Source organism: Beta vulgaris, chromosome 3 (assembly GCF_026745355.1).
Source record: "Beta vulgaris subsp. vulgaris cultivar EL10 chromosome 3, EL10.2, whole genome shotgun sequence".
Taxonomy (NCBI): Eukaryota; Viridiplantae; Streptophyta; class Magnoliopsida; order Caryophyllales; family Amaranthaceae; genus Beta; species Beta vulgaris.
Genome location: NC_079204.1, coordinates 13,753,523 through 13,767,032, shown reverse-complemented (window position 1 = coordinate 13,767,032; position 13,510 = coordinate 13,753,523). Strand labels below are relative to the sequence as shown.

Sequence of the window (13,510 nt, the reverse complement as noted above, 5' to 3'; positions counted from 1 at the left end):
TGAAACAAAGAATCCGAAACAGAGCTGGAAACTCTGAGCATGTCAGACCGCGCTATATGCTTGAGGTCCCTTCACACTATGCTTTAACCTCCATCATAGAAAGTATGATAAATCGCCTCCCACTTGTGAAATTTAATCAAGTAAAGAAATTTCAATAAGGTATTTGACCAAATGATGATAGCAATATCAAGGTTGTCAAGATCGGGATTCTACCTTGGATCAATGAATGCGGGTAGGTTCAGATCGATAGAATGGAACTCTAGGATCATACAATCCTAGTCAATAGTGAAACAGGTAATAATAATGTTACAAGACAATAAAACCACATCTTTTAAGGAACCCAAATACTATTTAGATCATTTGCCTCACATAAGGGCTAAAATCAATAGATTATTATGTGCACAAATAAAAAAAACATAAATTATGTGTAAGGTTCTCAAATACTTCAGAAAATGCTGGTTCTGGTCGTTCTCTGTCTCAGATGCCCCCTCCTTTTCCTCTTTTCTCCATACAATTCAACAGCAAAAAAATCATTTTGGCCACCTTGAGTTCCAGGGAACCTTGTTTAGAAGCTCGTGACACTCCTGATATTGAAGTGAGTGTACTAGAATAAGATTTGCAAATACTAAAATCTCTTACTATCTTCTGAAGTTTCAACTTGGTCCTTTTCCGGTGTCTTGCAGGTGATGTAAGCGTCTGATTCCAGCACATCTTCCTCTACATGACAGTTGCTAGAGCAAGCAACTAATAAAACTTGATGCAGGTTTAACAGATACTCAGGCTTCAATGCAAATAAAAAAAATGCAGCCACAAAATCAGAGTATTTTCCTCTTTTGTGAAATGAGAAGGAAGCCAAACCATTCATTTATTTTCTTCATGTCCCTATATTAACAAAAGAAGACACCAATCAAGATATAAGCAAAGTAACAATGGAGAACTGAACCAAAACTTAGATTTAACAACACAACTTTCCAGTAGACAGGCAGGTAGTACCCAAAGAAAATCATCTAACTGACCTACGTGTCTAGATTTGACATCAGAGAAGCTAAAAGAGGTGCTGTTGAAGTAAATTGAAAGCTGATCTGAAAGGAGCCATCTATTCAGTAATTCAGGTTTGTAAATATCGGATATTCAATGTACAAGTTATAAAAATAAACAGAATCTTTGCTGCTACAACCATCGCCCTCAAGACAATTAATTGATAATTAGTATTGCAAATCTATCTTGCCCCACACTTACAAGCACATTGTCTTGTTGTATAAGATGAATTTGTCCATGAACTTCTCCAGAGAAAATAGAAGTAACAAATACTCCTGAGTCCTCTATCACTGACAACAACGCCCTTACCCATCTTTAAGAAATGATATATCACAAGGAGCAGACTAATTCAAGGGTTAAAAAGTTATATATGTAGTATCAAAGGTAGTGGATACCCCATACCTATATACTACAAAGTGTAAGATAAAAAATACAGTAAATTCCTTTTTTTAGAGGGTGCAATTTATTATCATTTGTGCATAAAATCAATCGCAGTCATGGGTTCATATCTTTTGCTGGGGGTGAGAGGTGTTAAAAAGAAAAGTCTCTATATAGAACTGTTATGCATATGCCTCATTGCCAAGTACTGGGAACAAATGCATCATACAATTGAAGGGGAAGAATCATAATTTTAAACGATCAACTTCATACAATTGACCGAAGTATGCTTCCTTCTGCAGAGTTCAAGTCAGAACTCAGAAGTGTACTCTCATGAAAGGATTTCACTTGTCCCTCTATATAAACAAAACAGACTATAGCTTTATATGATCTTCAAGATTCTCTGTTACAAACAGATATTATTGTAGAGAACCCATTAGCAGCTTACAATTTACATATTGCCGAAGTAATATAACATATAAGCAGGTGCACATGTTCCAGTGAGTTCTGAATTCTGATATGTTGCTAATGTTTTATATGTCAAAATTCATGATATAAAAAAAAATACCACATAAACAAGAAGTGGAAATTTTGTTATTTGTGAGGAGAACAAAACCTGCCAAGATGAAATTACTCTGGGAGGAACATACATCCAAGAAAAAAAAAACAGATGTCTATGAAGATCTTTGACCAAACGCCATCTCCTGATGATCAATCCATACATGCGGAATATGTGCAACCTTCATCCAATCCTGAGTTCCATCCTTCAAGAACTTTGCAGTTATCAAGGGGCACTCCTCAACGATGAAAGTTTCCACCCCAGCAGGTAGTTTTCCATCAAGACAAGAAGCAAGCATCGTGCAATGACTAATTTCCAAATTTTCAAGGGAAGAAAGGCATGATAGTGTGCGTAGACTGTAGAGTTTGGGACAATGCTTAATTGTGAGCTTAATGAGGCGAGGGAAGTCAAAACTCCCGTATGCCAACCATTCTTCTAAATTAGACATGTTTTCAAGAGTCAAGTTCTCTAACTTAGGGAAGGCAATGTACCCTGAAATGCCTAAACCTCCATAGAAATCATAATCAATCAACTCTAGTTTGTGGAAGTCAGTTATATTTAGGAATTTCAATGAAGGTAGTTGACCGAGTGATGGTAGGACTAAACAGTTTTCACACTCAAAGAGGCTGACACTAACAAGTTCAGAGAATGCTAGATTACAGATCCAACTAGGCAGTTCAAAACCACCATAACAACTTATGAGTAACTCTTCTAGGCTTGTATGTGGCTGAAGAGAATAGAGAACCTCTCCATAACCTAGGATATCTTCATATTGTGTATCACTCCAATGCAACTCCAGTTTTTTCAGCTCTGACTTGTCGGACAAACAAGCCTCCTCAGCCTCATCCTTTGTCAATACATTTTCAAGCCTGGAGATGCAAAAGCTTCCTGAGAGGTTATTCATGTTCTTTAACTGTCTTATACTGCACCCTTCTTCCACACCAACAAGAAAAGCTGATAGAGTTCTGATGTCAGTTAAAGCCCCCATCCCTTGGGGCATTGAGCGAATTTGGTGAAGGACATCAAAATCAAGATGGCGTAAGCTGGTCATCTTTCTCATACCTTTAGGCAAGGCACAGAGCTTCAAACAACCTTTGAGTTTCAGGGTCTGTAAATTTTCAAGGCAGCTCATTGATTCAGGCAAATGTTTGATGGGATTCTCTGAAAGGTCTAGATAACATAAACATTTCATATTCCCTATAGAGCTTGGCAGCTCCAAGATACATGTCCGACTCAAATCCAAAACCCGGAGCTGCCTCAATAACAAAAACAGATCGCGTGGGACTTGTTTGAAGCTAATGTTATGGCCTTGGAGAAACATTAGCGTTCTTAGCCGCTCTAATCTTTTCAAACCAGTATAATCTTTCAGAGTGTCACACCTTATAGACACATGAGAGACTTCTGGAGATACATTGTTTAAGTTGGAATTGCCTTCTATCCTAACCATATGACTTGGCACATGGTCATCTCCCTTGAATTTGTACAATGCATTTCCAGTCAACACATTTGTTCTGGAGAACTGAAAGTAACCCTTGTTCAGACAACAATCAAAAAAAAGGCCAGCAATTCTCTCCATTGGCTTGTGAAGAACAAGTCCATCAGCCATCCATAACTGAATCAGCGTATTTTTTTTCAAAATCATGATCAGGAGGAAACAAAGCACAATAAGATAAGGCGTCACCCACGATCATCCCATCAGAAGGCATTTCATCAAATACTTGGTGGGTTCCGGCCAAACATTGAGGCATTTTATCGAATAGTTGGAGGGTAGTAGGAGGAGGATCATCATCCTTTCGCATGCTACGCAAATAATGCCTGTATCTCTTCAAATGACTCGCCACACATTCATGGGACAACCCAGCCACATCCATTAGCTCCATAATTGTCATCGGTGTCGCGTTTTGAATACCCAAGCAGGCAACCACATCTATGAATTTTTTGTGAAGGTGCGGCGTCCAACCCATTCTCGGCCGCTTTGAGGTTCTTTGTTCTCCCGTCAATTTGAGGGATTCTTGTTCAGTAATTGATGATGTGGCTGATGCTGAGGTTAGTGAACTAGAATGTGGTTCTACCTTTTCATTTTTCGGTGACTTGACGGCGCCGGAAGCGTCCATTTTGGGTCAGGATTTTACTTTTTCCGATGAAGGTGTGGATGAAAGCGTTGACTATTGATGGAGCCTTCACCTAATTTTGAAATAGCCGTGTCATTTGTTAATAGTACTAAAGTCTATTGGGCCACGTGCTTTCGCACGCTTTGCACGTTATCAAATATGTACTGTTAAAAATTCGAATTTTCAAAAAATTCACCAAGTACCTCTCATATTTTAAAATTCAGCAAGTAACCTCGAGTTCTACAATAATTAGGGATGACATTTCATTCCGGACCCGACCCTAGTCCGTCCCGATCCGAGGAACAAAATCCGAGCCGATTCCGAGAAAAAAATCCGCATCCGACTCCCTTTAGAAAATTCGACTCCGAGTAGGAGTAGGGTCGGAGTCGGATCTCATAAAAAATCCGACACCTTCGATCCGACTCCAACTCCGACATAATCCAACTTGAAGCAATTAGTCTTTTTTATATTAATGTATTATGTATATATAGTCTCACTTTGATTCTAACTTTCAAGGCAATTGATCTTAGTTTATATTAGAGGTGATCATGGGCCGGGCCGCGGCCAAGAAATTTTTGCCCATTGGTCGGGCCAAGCCGGGCCTAAATTCGGGGCGATTTTTTGTGTCCAGAGCCCGCTATTTCAGGCCTAAATTAGCGGGCTTTTGTGAGCCAAAACGGGCCGGGCCAGAAAATAGACTAAAAAGTCGTTTTTGGCTTGCCCAACGCCCGCCCAAAGCCAAAAAATACGGGCCGAGCCGGGCCAAAATGATCACCTCTAGTTATATTTTAAGGTGTTCCTATTAAAGGAAATATGTATAGATAGAGGTGCCACGACCCGCATGACATGACAAAACTCTCCAATGTATTATGTATGTGTCACGTGACAGACTGACAGATGACACTTGACACGCTTATCAAATTTATAATACATATGCTTATGATATCATTTAAAAATATTATATACTTATATTAGATAATATCTTGCCTATATATATTCAATTCGATGATGGACCAACATAATAGTCTAATACCCTATAAACCTTATGACCTATGTAAATAGCTAAATTTAATATAAAACTCTAATCTATTATCTAGTGTAGTTTTGTGTATACTACAATAATTGAATACTTTTATAAGTTCATATACTCAACTGGGCCTTGTTAATAAAACCTTTCATTTTTAATAATCCTAACTTTTAACAAAAGGTTGGATGGCTCGAATTAATTTTTCCTACATAAAACACAAACGTATAACTCATGATATGACAAAAAGATGCTTTATTACACCTTTGATTACTATGAATCGACATTAAGGGAACGCAACACAATAATGACATTTTTATATCTTGATCCAATATGATTTATGCTATCCTTACTTTCTTAATATGTTCATGATCATCGTTATTTGTTGGTGTTATATATGATACATCATAACCTTTCACTGACCTTATTAAATTTTTATAACTCATATTGTCATACATTCGTTAGTATGTCCAATTTGTTATACCGTATTTTGTATTACTCATTTTTACGATGTCATATTCATTACTTAAATATCTATTTTTTATGCTTTCTTTTTAAAATTAAAGTTTTTAATCGATAAGAAATGATAGAAAAATGTTGAATAATTAAATTTCCTTCAAAGATAGAAAAGGAGAAAAGAAACGAAGTTGTGATTTTGTATTTCTTTTCTATAAAGTTAAACTTTTTTAATATATAAGAAAGGATAGAAAAATGTTTAAAACACAAAAAAAAAAAAAAAAAGAAATAAAGTGTGAATGACTCATTTGGAAAACCGTGAACTAGTGAAGAGTGAAGACTGTAGAAAAAAAAAGTGAAGGCTGTGAAGTTGGGCGGCAACAACTAAAATTGACAAACCCTAACTCCCTAATCAACAATTCTCACCTGCCCACCGTCGCTTGGAAACCACCCGCTTGGAAACCACCGCTTGGAAACGCCGCAGGCCCGCCATACTCAACACAAGGTAGCGAATGAGTCCTTCACGCAAGTCGGGTAACAAATTTATTCCTTCATTTGTCTGCTTAAGTAACGAATTTGTTGTTTAAGTTATCATTTTCCATTATCTTGTTTGAGTTATCATTTTTCTGTTGTGTTCTTGTTTAATATTTCAAGATTTCAGTTTTATATTTATGCTATTATTCACGCACGCCAGATTTCAGTTTTTTTTTTTTTTTAAGTTTCAGATTATAGTTGAGTTGGGTTTTATCATTCTTTTGTTGTGTTCAAGTTTTATTTTTCAGATTTGTTTGTATAAATGTATACAATTTTGTTTAAGTTTCAGATTTCTAGTTGAGTTGGGTTTTATCATTTTTTTTTTTTTTTTTGTTCAAGTTTTATTTTTCAGATTTTTCTTTTATAATGTATATAAGTTTTTTTAAGGTTTAGATTTATAGTATAGGTTTGTGTTGGTCATGGTTGACTAAAGTTGCGGGTTGAAGACTTGGATGAAGGTGTTTAGTTTCCATAGAAAGTTGAAGAAAAGGTAATGGCATTAGTTGATTAGTTTCCATAGGAAGAAGATTGTTATTGTTGTATGGACCTTTCTTTTTAATCATGTATTTGCCTATATGATTTTATGTGCTTAGTTAAACTTAAATTATTGTCATATGATTCATATGATTGTTACTTGTTAGTAATGATTACATTTTTTTTTGTCTTATACAAGTTTTTTAACAAGTTAAAACCGTGCAAAAAAAGTCGGATTTTCGGATTTTCGGATTATCGGAGTCGAATATCGGATTCGGATCGAAGTCAGATATTCGGATTTTAAGTCGGGTCGGAGTCGAATGCCGAATGTCGGATGTTGAAGTCGGAGTCGGAAAATCCGACTTCTTGTAAGGTCGAAGTCGGATTATAATCCGGTCCAAGTCCGACCCGTTGCCATTTCTAACATTAATACTTAAAATGTCCTTAATGACTAATGGTGTTAACCGCTGTTAGCCATTAAGCCTAATTAAAAAAAAACCTAATTAATCTATTAACCCTTAACTCCTAACTCTAATTTCCTAATCATAACGTCACCACCTGACCCCATCGCTCTAAAGCCCTAACCACCCAACCCCACCACCTCCCCTTTCCCCACCCAGCGACGATAGCACCACCAACCCAGCCTAACCACCCAGCAGCGCCAGCCTCCCCCGTAGCCCTCCACCACCACGTCGAATCCCCCCCACCCCCATCGTTTGTCGCAACTCTCACTCGCACCCAAATGTCATCGTACCAGCCACAATCCCCACTCAATTGTCGTCGTTTTAGCTGATAGAAGAAGCATCATGGGAGAGAAACTATGGATGTGACATTGATCGAATCGAAGAGAGAATTCTTATAAGAGGAGAGAATTCGACGAGTGTGGGGAGAGGCAGAATTCGACGAGGTGAGGGGAAGGGGCAGATTCGACAGGGTGGGGGCTACAAGTATGGTGGGAGGAGGTGATGGGAAGGTTAGGGTTTAAGATTAGGGTTAGGGTTTAAGATTAGAGTTAGAGTTTGTGGTTATGGGTTAGGGTTAGGGGTTAGGGTTAGGATTAGGGGTTAATTAGGGCTTAAAAAAGAAAATTAGGGTTAATGACTAACAACGCTTAACATCATTAGTCATTAAGGATATTTGGGTATATTTACATAAAATTAAGGGGTACCTGGGGAATTTTGAAAACATGAGTGGTAATTGGTGAATTTTTTGAAAATTCGGAGGTATCTAGTGAAAAAATCAAAATATACAGTAGTTTTATTTATATTGCCCTAAGGCCTAAAAAAATCTATGTTGAAAAAAATAAACCCTAGCCTCCCCTCTCTTTTTCTCTCTCTGAAATCCTAGCCTCCTCTACCCCTTTTTCATCAATTAGGGGATGCCATGGATGTTTTCATCCATGGTAAGCCTCTTTTCCCTTTTTATTTCCAGTTTTAAATTCATTTTCTTATTTTGTTCAATAAATTAGTCTCTCTTTATGAGATTTTCTCAAACCTTGTTATGGGGTTTTTAGTTTCTGTTTTGGAAATCTCGTTCTCCCCTATGGGAGTTGTGAGTATGGTTCTTTTGTTTTTAGGTATGAGAAATTATTCTCATTGTATATTGTTTAATTGTATTTTTCATTATGAGTACCAGATTGAACAATACAGCACAACCATCTTGTATTTGCTGAATCAAGCAGCTATTGATGAGGAAGTCTATCATTCTGATATAGTTTGGGAAGAACATTCTTGATCGAGTCAGGTTGACCGCATCCGAGATTTCAATACCTTTATGTTGAGTCTCGAACTTCAACCAATGAGAATAATTTCTCATACCTAAAAACAAAAGAACCATACTCACAACTCCAATAGGGAAGAAAGAGATTTCCAAAACAGAAACTAAAAACCCCATAACAGGGTTTGAGAAAATCTCATAAAGAGAGACTAATTTATTGAACAAAACAAGAAAATGAATTAAAAACTGGAAATAAAAGGGGAAAAGGGGCTTATCATGGATGAAAACCTCCATGGCATCCCCTAATTGATGAAGAATGGGTAGGGGAGGCTAGGGTTTGAGAGGGAGAAAAAGAGAGAGGAGGCTAGGGTTTTTTTCAGTTGTGAGAAGGTTATAATGCTACATCTACCGGGTTTTATCTTAGGATTTCATAAGTGATCACAACTTACAATCCAAGACTTACTTTCTTTAAAATCTCAACTTTCTTATTTCTTGAACCCAGCAAACAATAATGTTACCTTTAAAAAGGCATAACTTATCAAACTTACCAAATAAGGCCCACAATTCTCATAAGATAGTGAAAATAAAACTTGACAGAGAATACATGAATAACATGATTCAATCTCTATAACATATATTAATTCCTCATGCGAATTAATAAGTAAAAATTTCATTTTCATGCTTGCATTAAAATATATCATACAAACATACAATCTGATACTCATAATGAATCTCAAATCACATGCTTGCATACATGCATAAAACATGTAACAATCAAATACTAGAATCATATATGAACATAATAAGTTCCTATGCATGATACTAAAATTTCTTTTTCCTTAAATCATGATATTAATCACGTAGCACACTGGTATGGACGTACCTTGTGTAGATAAATTGAAATGCCACTTTTCTACTCTAAAAGTTGCCTAGGGAATAATCTCCGCCCAGAAATCAATATAAACTAAAATCAATACTCTTAAATAAAAATAAATCTTTAAAATATTTAAAATCCCTTTTAAACATATTCAAAAGTCGATTACCAAGTAGTACTTGGTCTAGTGGTAAGGAGAGCACCCTTCCAACCTCAAGATTGGGGGTTCAATCCCCACTAGAGGCACTTTGAAGGTAAGGATTCCCCTTACTCTCAAGTGTCTTGCCCATTAAAACCCGTGCGGGGTCCGGGCCACTTCTACTTATCCAAAAAAATATATTCAAAAGTTGATTTTTTTTTATCAAAACTTTCATTACTTTTAATTCATAGCATAATACTACCATACTAGTAATTAAAACTCTTAAAACTCCATAAATAAAATCCTTTCTAAAATTTCAGCAACTTTTAAAATCATAAAACCTTCTTAAAACATATGTAAACATGATTAAAATCATGATTTAAAGCAATCTCATAGTTTATAATGTAATACTATGATTTTCTAGTAATTAACACCCTAAAAATCCATGCTTTGATGATTAAAACTTCAATCTAAAAATAATAACAAATTTGAAATTTTATTCTTATATATATATATATATATATATATATATATAAGAAAACAAGGAAAAAAATCAAAAGAGAAAAGGAAGAAAAAGAGTGAAATACCGAAATCGCGAGTGAAATATGGCAGCAAAATTGCAAAACTTGCAGAGGCCATAACTGATAGAATAATAATCGAAATCGAGTGATTTTTGAGCCTAAGTTCAATAACTTTTCGAGATCTAGAATTTTCAAGAAGGAAGTTTTGGCTAAAAATAAACGGAACTATGAGAAATCTGGACAATTAGATTCGGATGAGAGAGAAAAAAAACGAGTGAAGGGAGGGAAAGAAAACCATGAGGAGAGAGAGAATAGAGATGGCCAAAATTCTTGAGTGTGAGGAGAGAGAAAATAATCTTTGTGTAGAATAAAATAATTGAGTACTAAGATATTTATAAGGAGGCTTCCTTTTGGGCTTAGGAAAAAGAGATTGGGTTCAATTAAAATTGATTATGAATAAGATAAATAAATTAGAACTTCTATCATCAATATGACTCATTTTCCTTATCCATTTAGGATTTTGGGTTCCTCAAGTCCATTAGACTTCTTTTCCAATATAAATTAGTATTTAAAACTTTTATCAAAGCATGATCAATTAAAATATTTTTAACTTTCTTAAATCCTTAAAATAATTTCATTTGACTTTTAAAATAGCCAACCTTTTTAAATAGTCAAATCATTTTAAAACTAAATTATGTTTAAATATAAATATATAAATACTAAAATATATTTATAAAATTCTTTAAAATTATGGGGGATTACACACACTATATCATGTAGAAATTCACTATGTCATTTAAACACATACTATATCAAGCAGAAACTCACTATATCATCCAGACACTCATTGTATCATGGAGAAACTAAATCATTCCATATGTTAGAACACGTGTCATGATATATATTATGCAACTTAGATCAACTTGTATGTTAAAATATTTTAATTAATTCCTCTATTATATTGCATATAATTTCACATTATGTTTTCTATTAATGAAATAAACTATATTGTAGTGTGCACTGGATCCGTTTGAGTTTTTTTTTCCTATATTTTTCAATTCCCTTTGACAAATAAAACTATTTCTATTTTTGTTAATAATTTTTATTTTTTATTCTTGCTCGGATTTTAGCATGGTAAAACTAAAATCACAAACTTTTGTATAAGGCAGGCCACACCTTGAACAAATGGTGTGTCCAACTAATTAAAGGCCCAAGCTAGGCTTTATAATGAAGCCCGCGTCCCCTAAAAAAAGCCCAAGCATAAAATTTATTTTCGGAGGGATTCCTTTTCATAACAGGAGTTGCTTTGAATCCATTTTCAGAGGGGTTACGTTTCATAACAGGGGTTACATTTGTTGAATTTATGTTTTTTTTTCTTCTACTTTTTAGGTGGTACTTTTAGTGAAACTAAGGATTACTTTTTCGAATGCTAAGCGGTTACTTTACTAGAAATCAGGGATTACTTTTTGTAATGATAAGGGGAAGAGGGGTTACTTTTTATAACAGAGGTTACTTTTGTTGAATATATTTTTTCTTTCTTCTACTTTTTAGGTGTTACTTTTAGTGAAACTAAGGATTACTTTTTCGAATGCTAAGCGGTTACTTTACTGAAATCGGGGATTACTTTTTGTAATGATAAGGGGTTACTTTTACATATGTGTTACATTTGTAATTATAATGGGTTACTTTCACTGAAATTAGGGGTTATTTTTTAATTATAAGGGATTACTTTTGTAATTATAAGGGGTTACTTTTATTGAAACCAGGGGTTACTTCTTACGCCATAACCACCACAACCTTCATTATCCTCCTTTTCTCTCTCCTCAGCTCCACCGTCGATTCTACCTCCATCATCCTCGATCATCGTTGTTCACCTCTTCTACTCCCCCCACTGTACCCCTACCCCAACTCCTTCTAACTCTGTCTCTCTCCGCCTCCTCCAACTCCTCCCCCTTCCTCATCCTCTCTTTCTCCTAGCCTCCTCCGCCTCCTCACCAATTGACACCACCTAAATTCAGATGACTACGATTTTTCAGAAAACACAAACAAACATCAACAAAAAGACTACTATCGCCATTTTTATTAACTGCAAGATTATTATCGCCATTGTTATTAACTAAAGAAAGCTAAAAAGAAGAAGATTTCAATCAAATCCAACAAACAAACTTCCAAAAACACTATTGTTATTATCGCCATTGTTATTAAATGAAGAAAGCTAAAGAGAAGAAGATGTTCATCATGAGAGAGAAATTAAACCTGAAAATAAGAGATTAGGGTTTTTTATTTGAGTTGGAAGAATGAGAAGATGAGGAGAGAGAGTAGGGGAAAAAAGAAGAGAGAGAAAGTCGTTTGCAGAGAATTTGAAAGGCTTAAGAAGATGATGATTATGAATTGATGATGAAAAGGTGGTGGTGATGGAAAGAAGCGAAGAGTGAGGAAGGAAGATGGAGGTGTACAACCACACGGTTTGCTTTCCGTGTGGCCTGTGTTACAGAAAACGCACTCAACTAAAATAAGTTACTAACAAAATTTTAAAAGATTAAAGGTCTAATGAGATATCATTCAGTATATTTTTTTTTTATAATAAAATCTTAAAATATAATTTAAGGATAGAATAAAAATCTTCTCAAAAGTGTGCATAACTAATTTGACTACGTCCTCCTTGAACAACTTATGTTATTTTTTTATTGACTTATTTAATTAACTTGGCGGCTTTTTATGTAAACTAGTTATTAGACCCGGGCTATGCCTCAGGATATAATACTTTATGATAGTACACTAAATACTTTATGATAGTTATTAGACCCGGGTAAGAAAAAATTTCATTTATTAATATAATACTTTATGATAGTACACTAAATACAACGTAGTCTAATGGTTAATTAAGACTTTAGTATTTGTGCTTAAGGTCTCAGGATCAAACCTCTATACTATGCAATTTCTAAATTTTTTTTATTGTACATCGATTACATGAACTAAAACTCTCTAGGGAGAGCGCCACGCGACACAGTTTCGTGTTTATGCACGCCTTTTAATATATTTGTATAGATAGATTTGGTGGGAATATTGGTATAAGTGGTGCTAACCCTAGTCTATAAAAACAGAATAGTTGCATAATTTTATACATTCACAGTTGCAGTCCATTTAAGAGAAAATGAAAGGAATGTCCATGAAAAAGAATCATCCATCCTTAGCAATGCCTTTTTTATTCTTGCTAACAGATTCATCGAATGGTGTCTCCCGAAATTAAAGATATAAACGAGATTGAGAAGGTTAGAACAGTAACGAATGTTACTATTAATTATTTAAGTTTAGGCAAAATGTAGAATGTGGTTGACATGGTGCGTGTTTATGCTAAAATTTGCCTCTTACGACAGAATTAAAGTTAGGGACGATTTAACGAGATGATGAATGTTATGATGCAAGGAATGAATGCAAAGGGGATTCAAGGGACGAACACACAAAAATGGTGACGCGGAAAACTCCAATGAGGGTGGATAAAAATCGCGGGTGGAGATGGTTCCACCAATCTACTATCAGGGATTATCGTTCCAGATGAACAACAATCGTTACAATTTAAGTTTTGATCTAAGTACAAATATAGAATGTAAATCAGAATAATGAATAACTCTTTCTTTTGTATGCTTTTTTTGTATCAATAATGCCGTATGTTTCTTTCTGGCCTT

General features: G+C 35.1%; 1 protein-coding gene and 1 long non-coding RNA gene across 4 annotated transcripts; one reads left to right on the top strand and one right to left on the bottom strand.

The window, feature by feature from the left end:
* Positions 1–247: 247 nt before the first annotated feature.
* On the bottom strand, positions 248–4,156 carry LOC104888933 (putative disease resistance protein RGA4). 2 transcript variants are annotated; one of them, XR_007272520.2, is made up of 2 exons: positions 2,033–4,156; positions 248–882 (listed from the first exon to the last, which is right to left on the bottom strand). XR_007272520.2 is itself a non-coding variant. In XM_048641111.2 (2 exons), exon 1 carries the CDS (start codon positions 3,615–3,617, stop codon positions 2,091–2,093), a length of 1,527 nt encoding a protein of 508 aa, XP_048497068.1. In that variant the 5' UTR covers positions 3,618–4,156; the 3' UTR covers positions 248–882; positions 2,067–2,090. The 2 variants fall into 2 exon arrangements, 1 of the variants encoding a protein (XP_048497068.1); XM_048641111.2 differs by having other exon boundaries at positions 2,067–4,156.
* Positions 4,157–5,847: 1,691 nt separating this feature from the next.
* Positions 5,848–13,509, top strand: LOC125495977 (uncharacterized). 2 transcript variants are annotated; one of them, XR_007272519.1, is made up of 3 exons: positions 5,848–6,100; positions 13,046–13,096; positions 13,202–13,509. It is a non-coding gene; the product is annotated as an uncharacterized LOC125495977 (long non-coding RNA). The 2 variants fall into 2 exon arrangements; XR_007272518.1 differs by lacking the exon at positions 13,046–13,096.
* Position 13,510: the final 1 nt, after the last annotated feature.

Coding starts and splice junctions, on each gene's coding strand:
- LOC104888933 (XM_048641111.2), bottom strand. CDS start 3,617: ATGATTTTGAAAAAAAATACGCTGATTCAGTTATGGATGGCTGATGGA.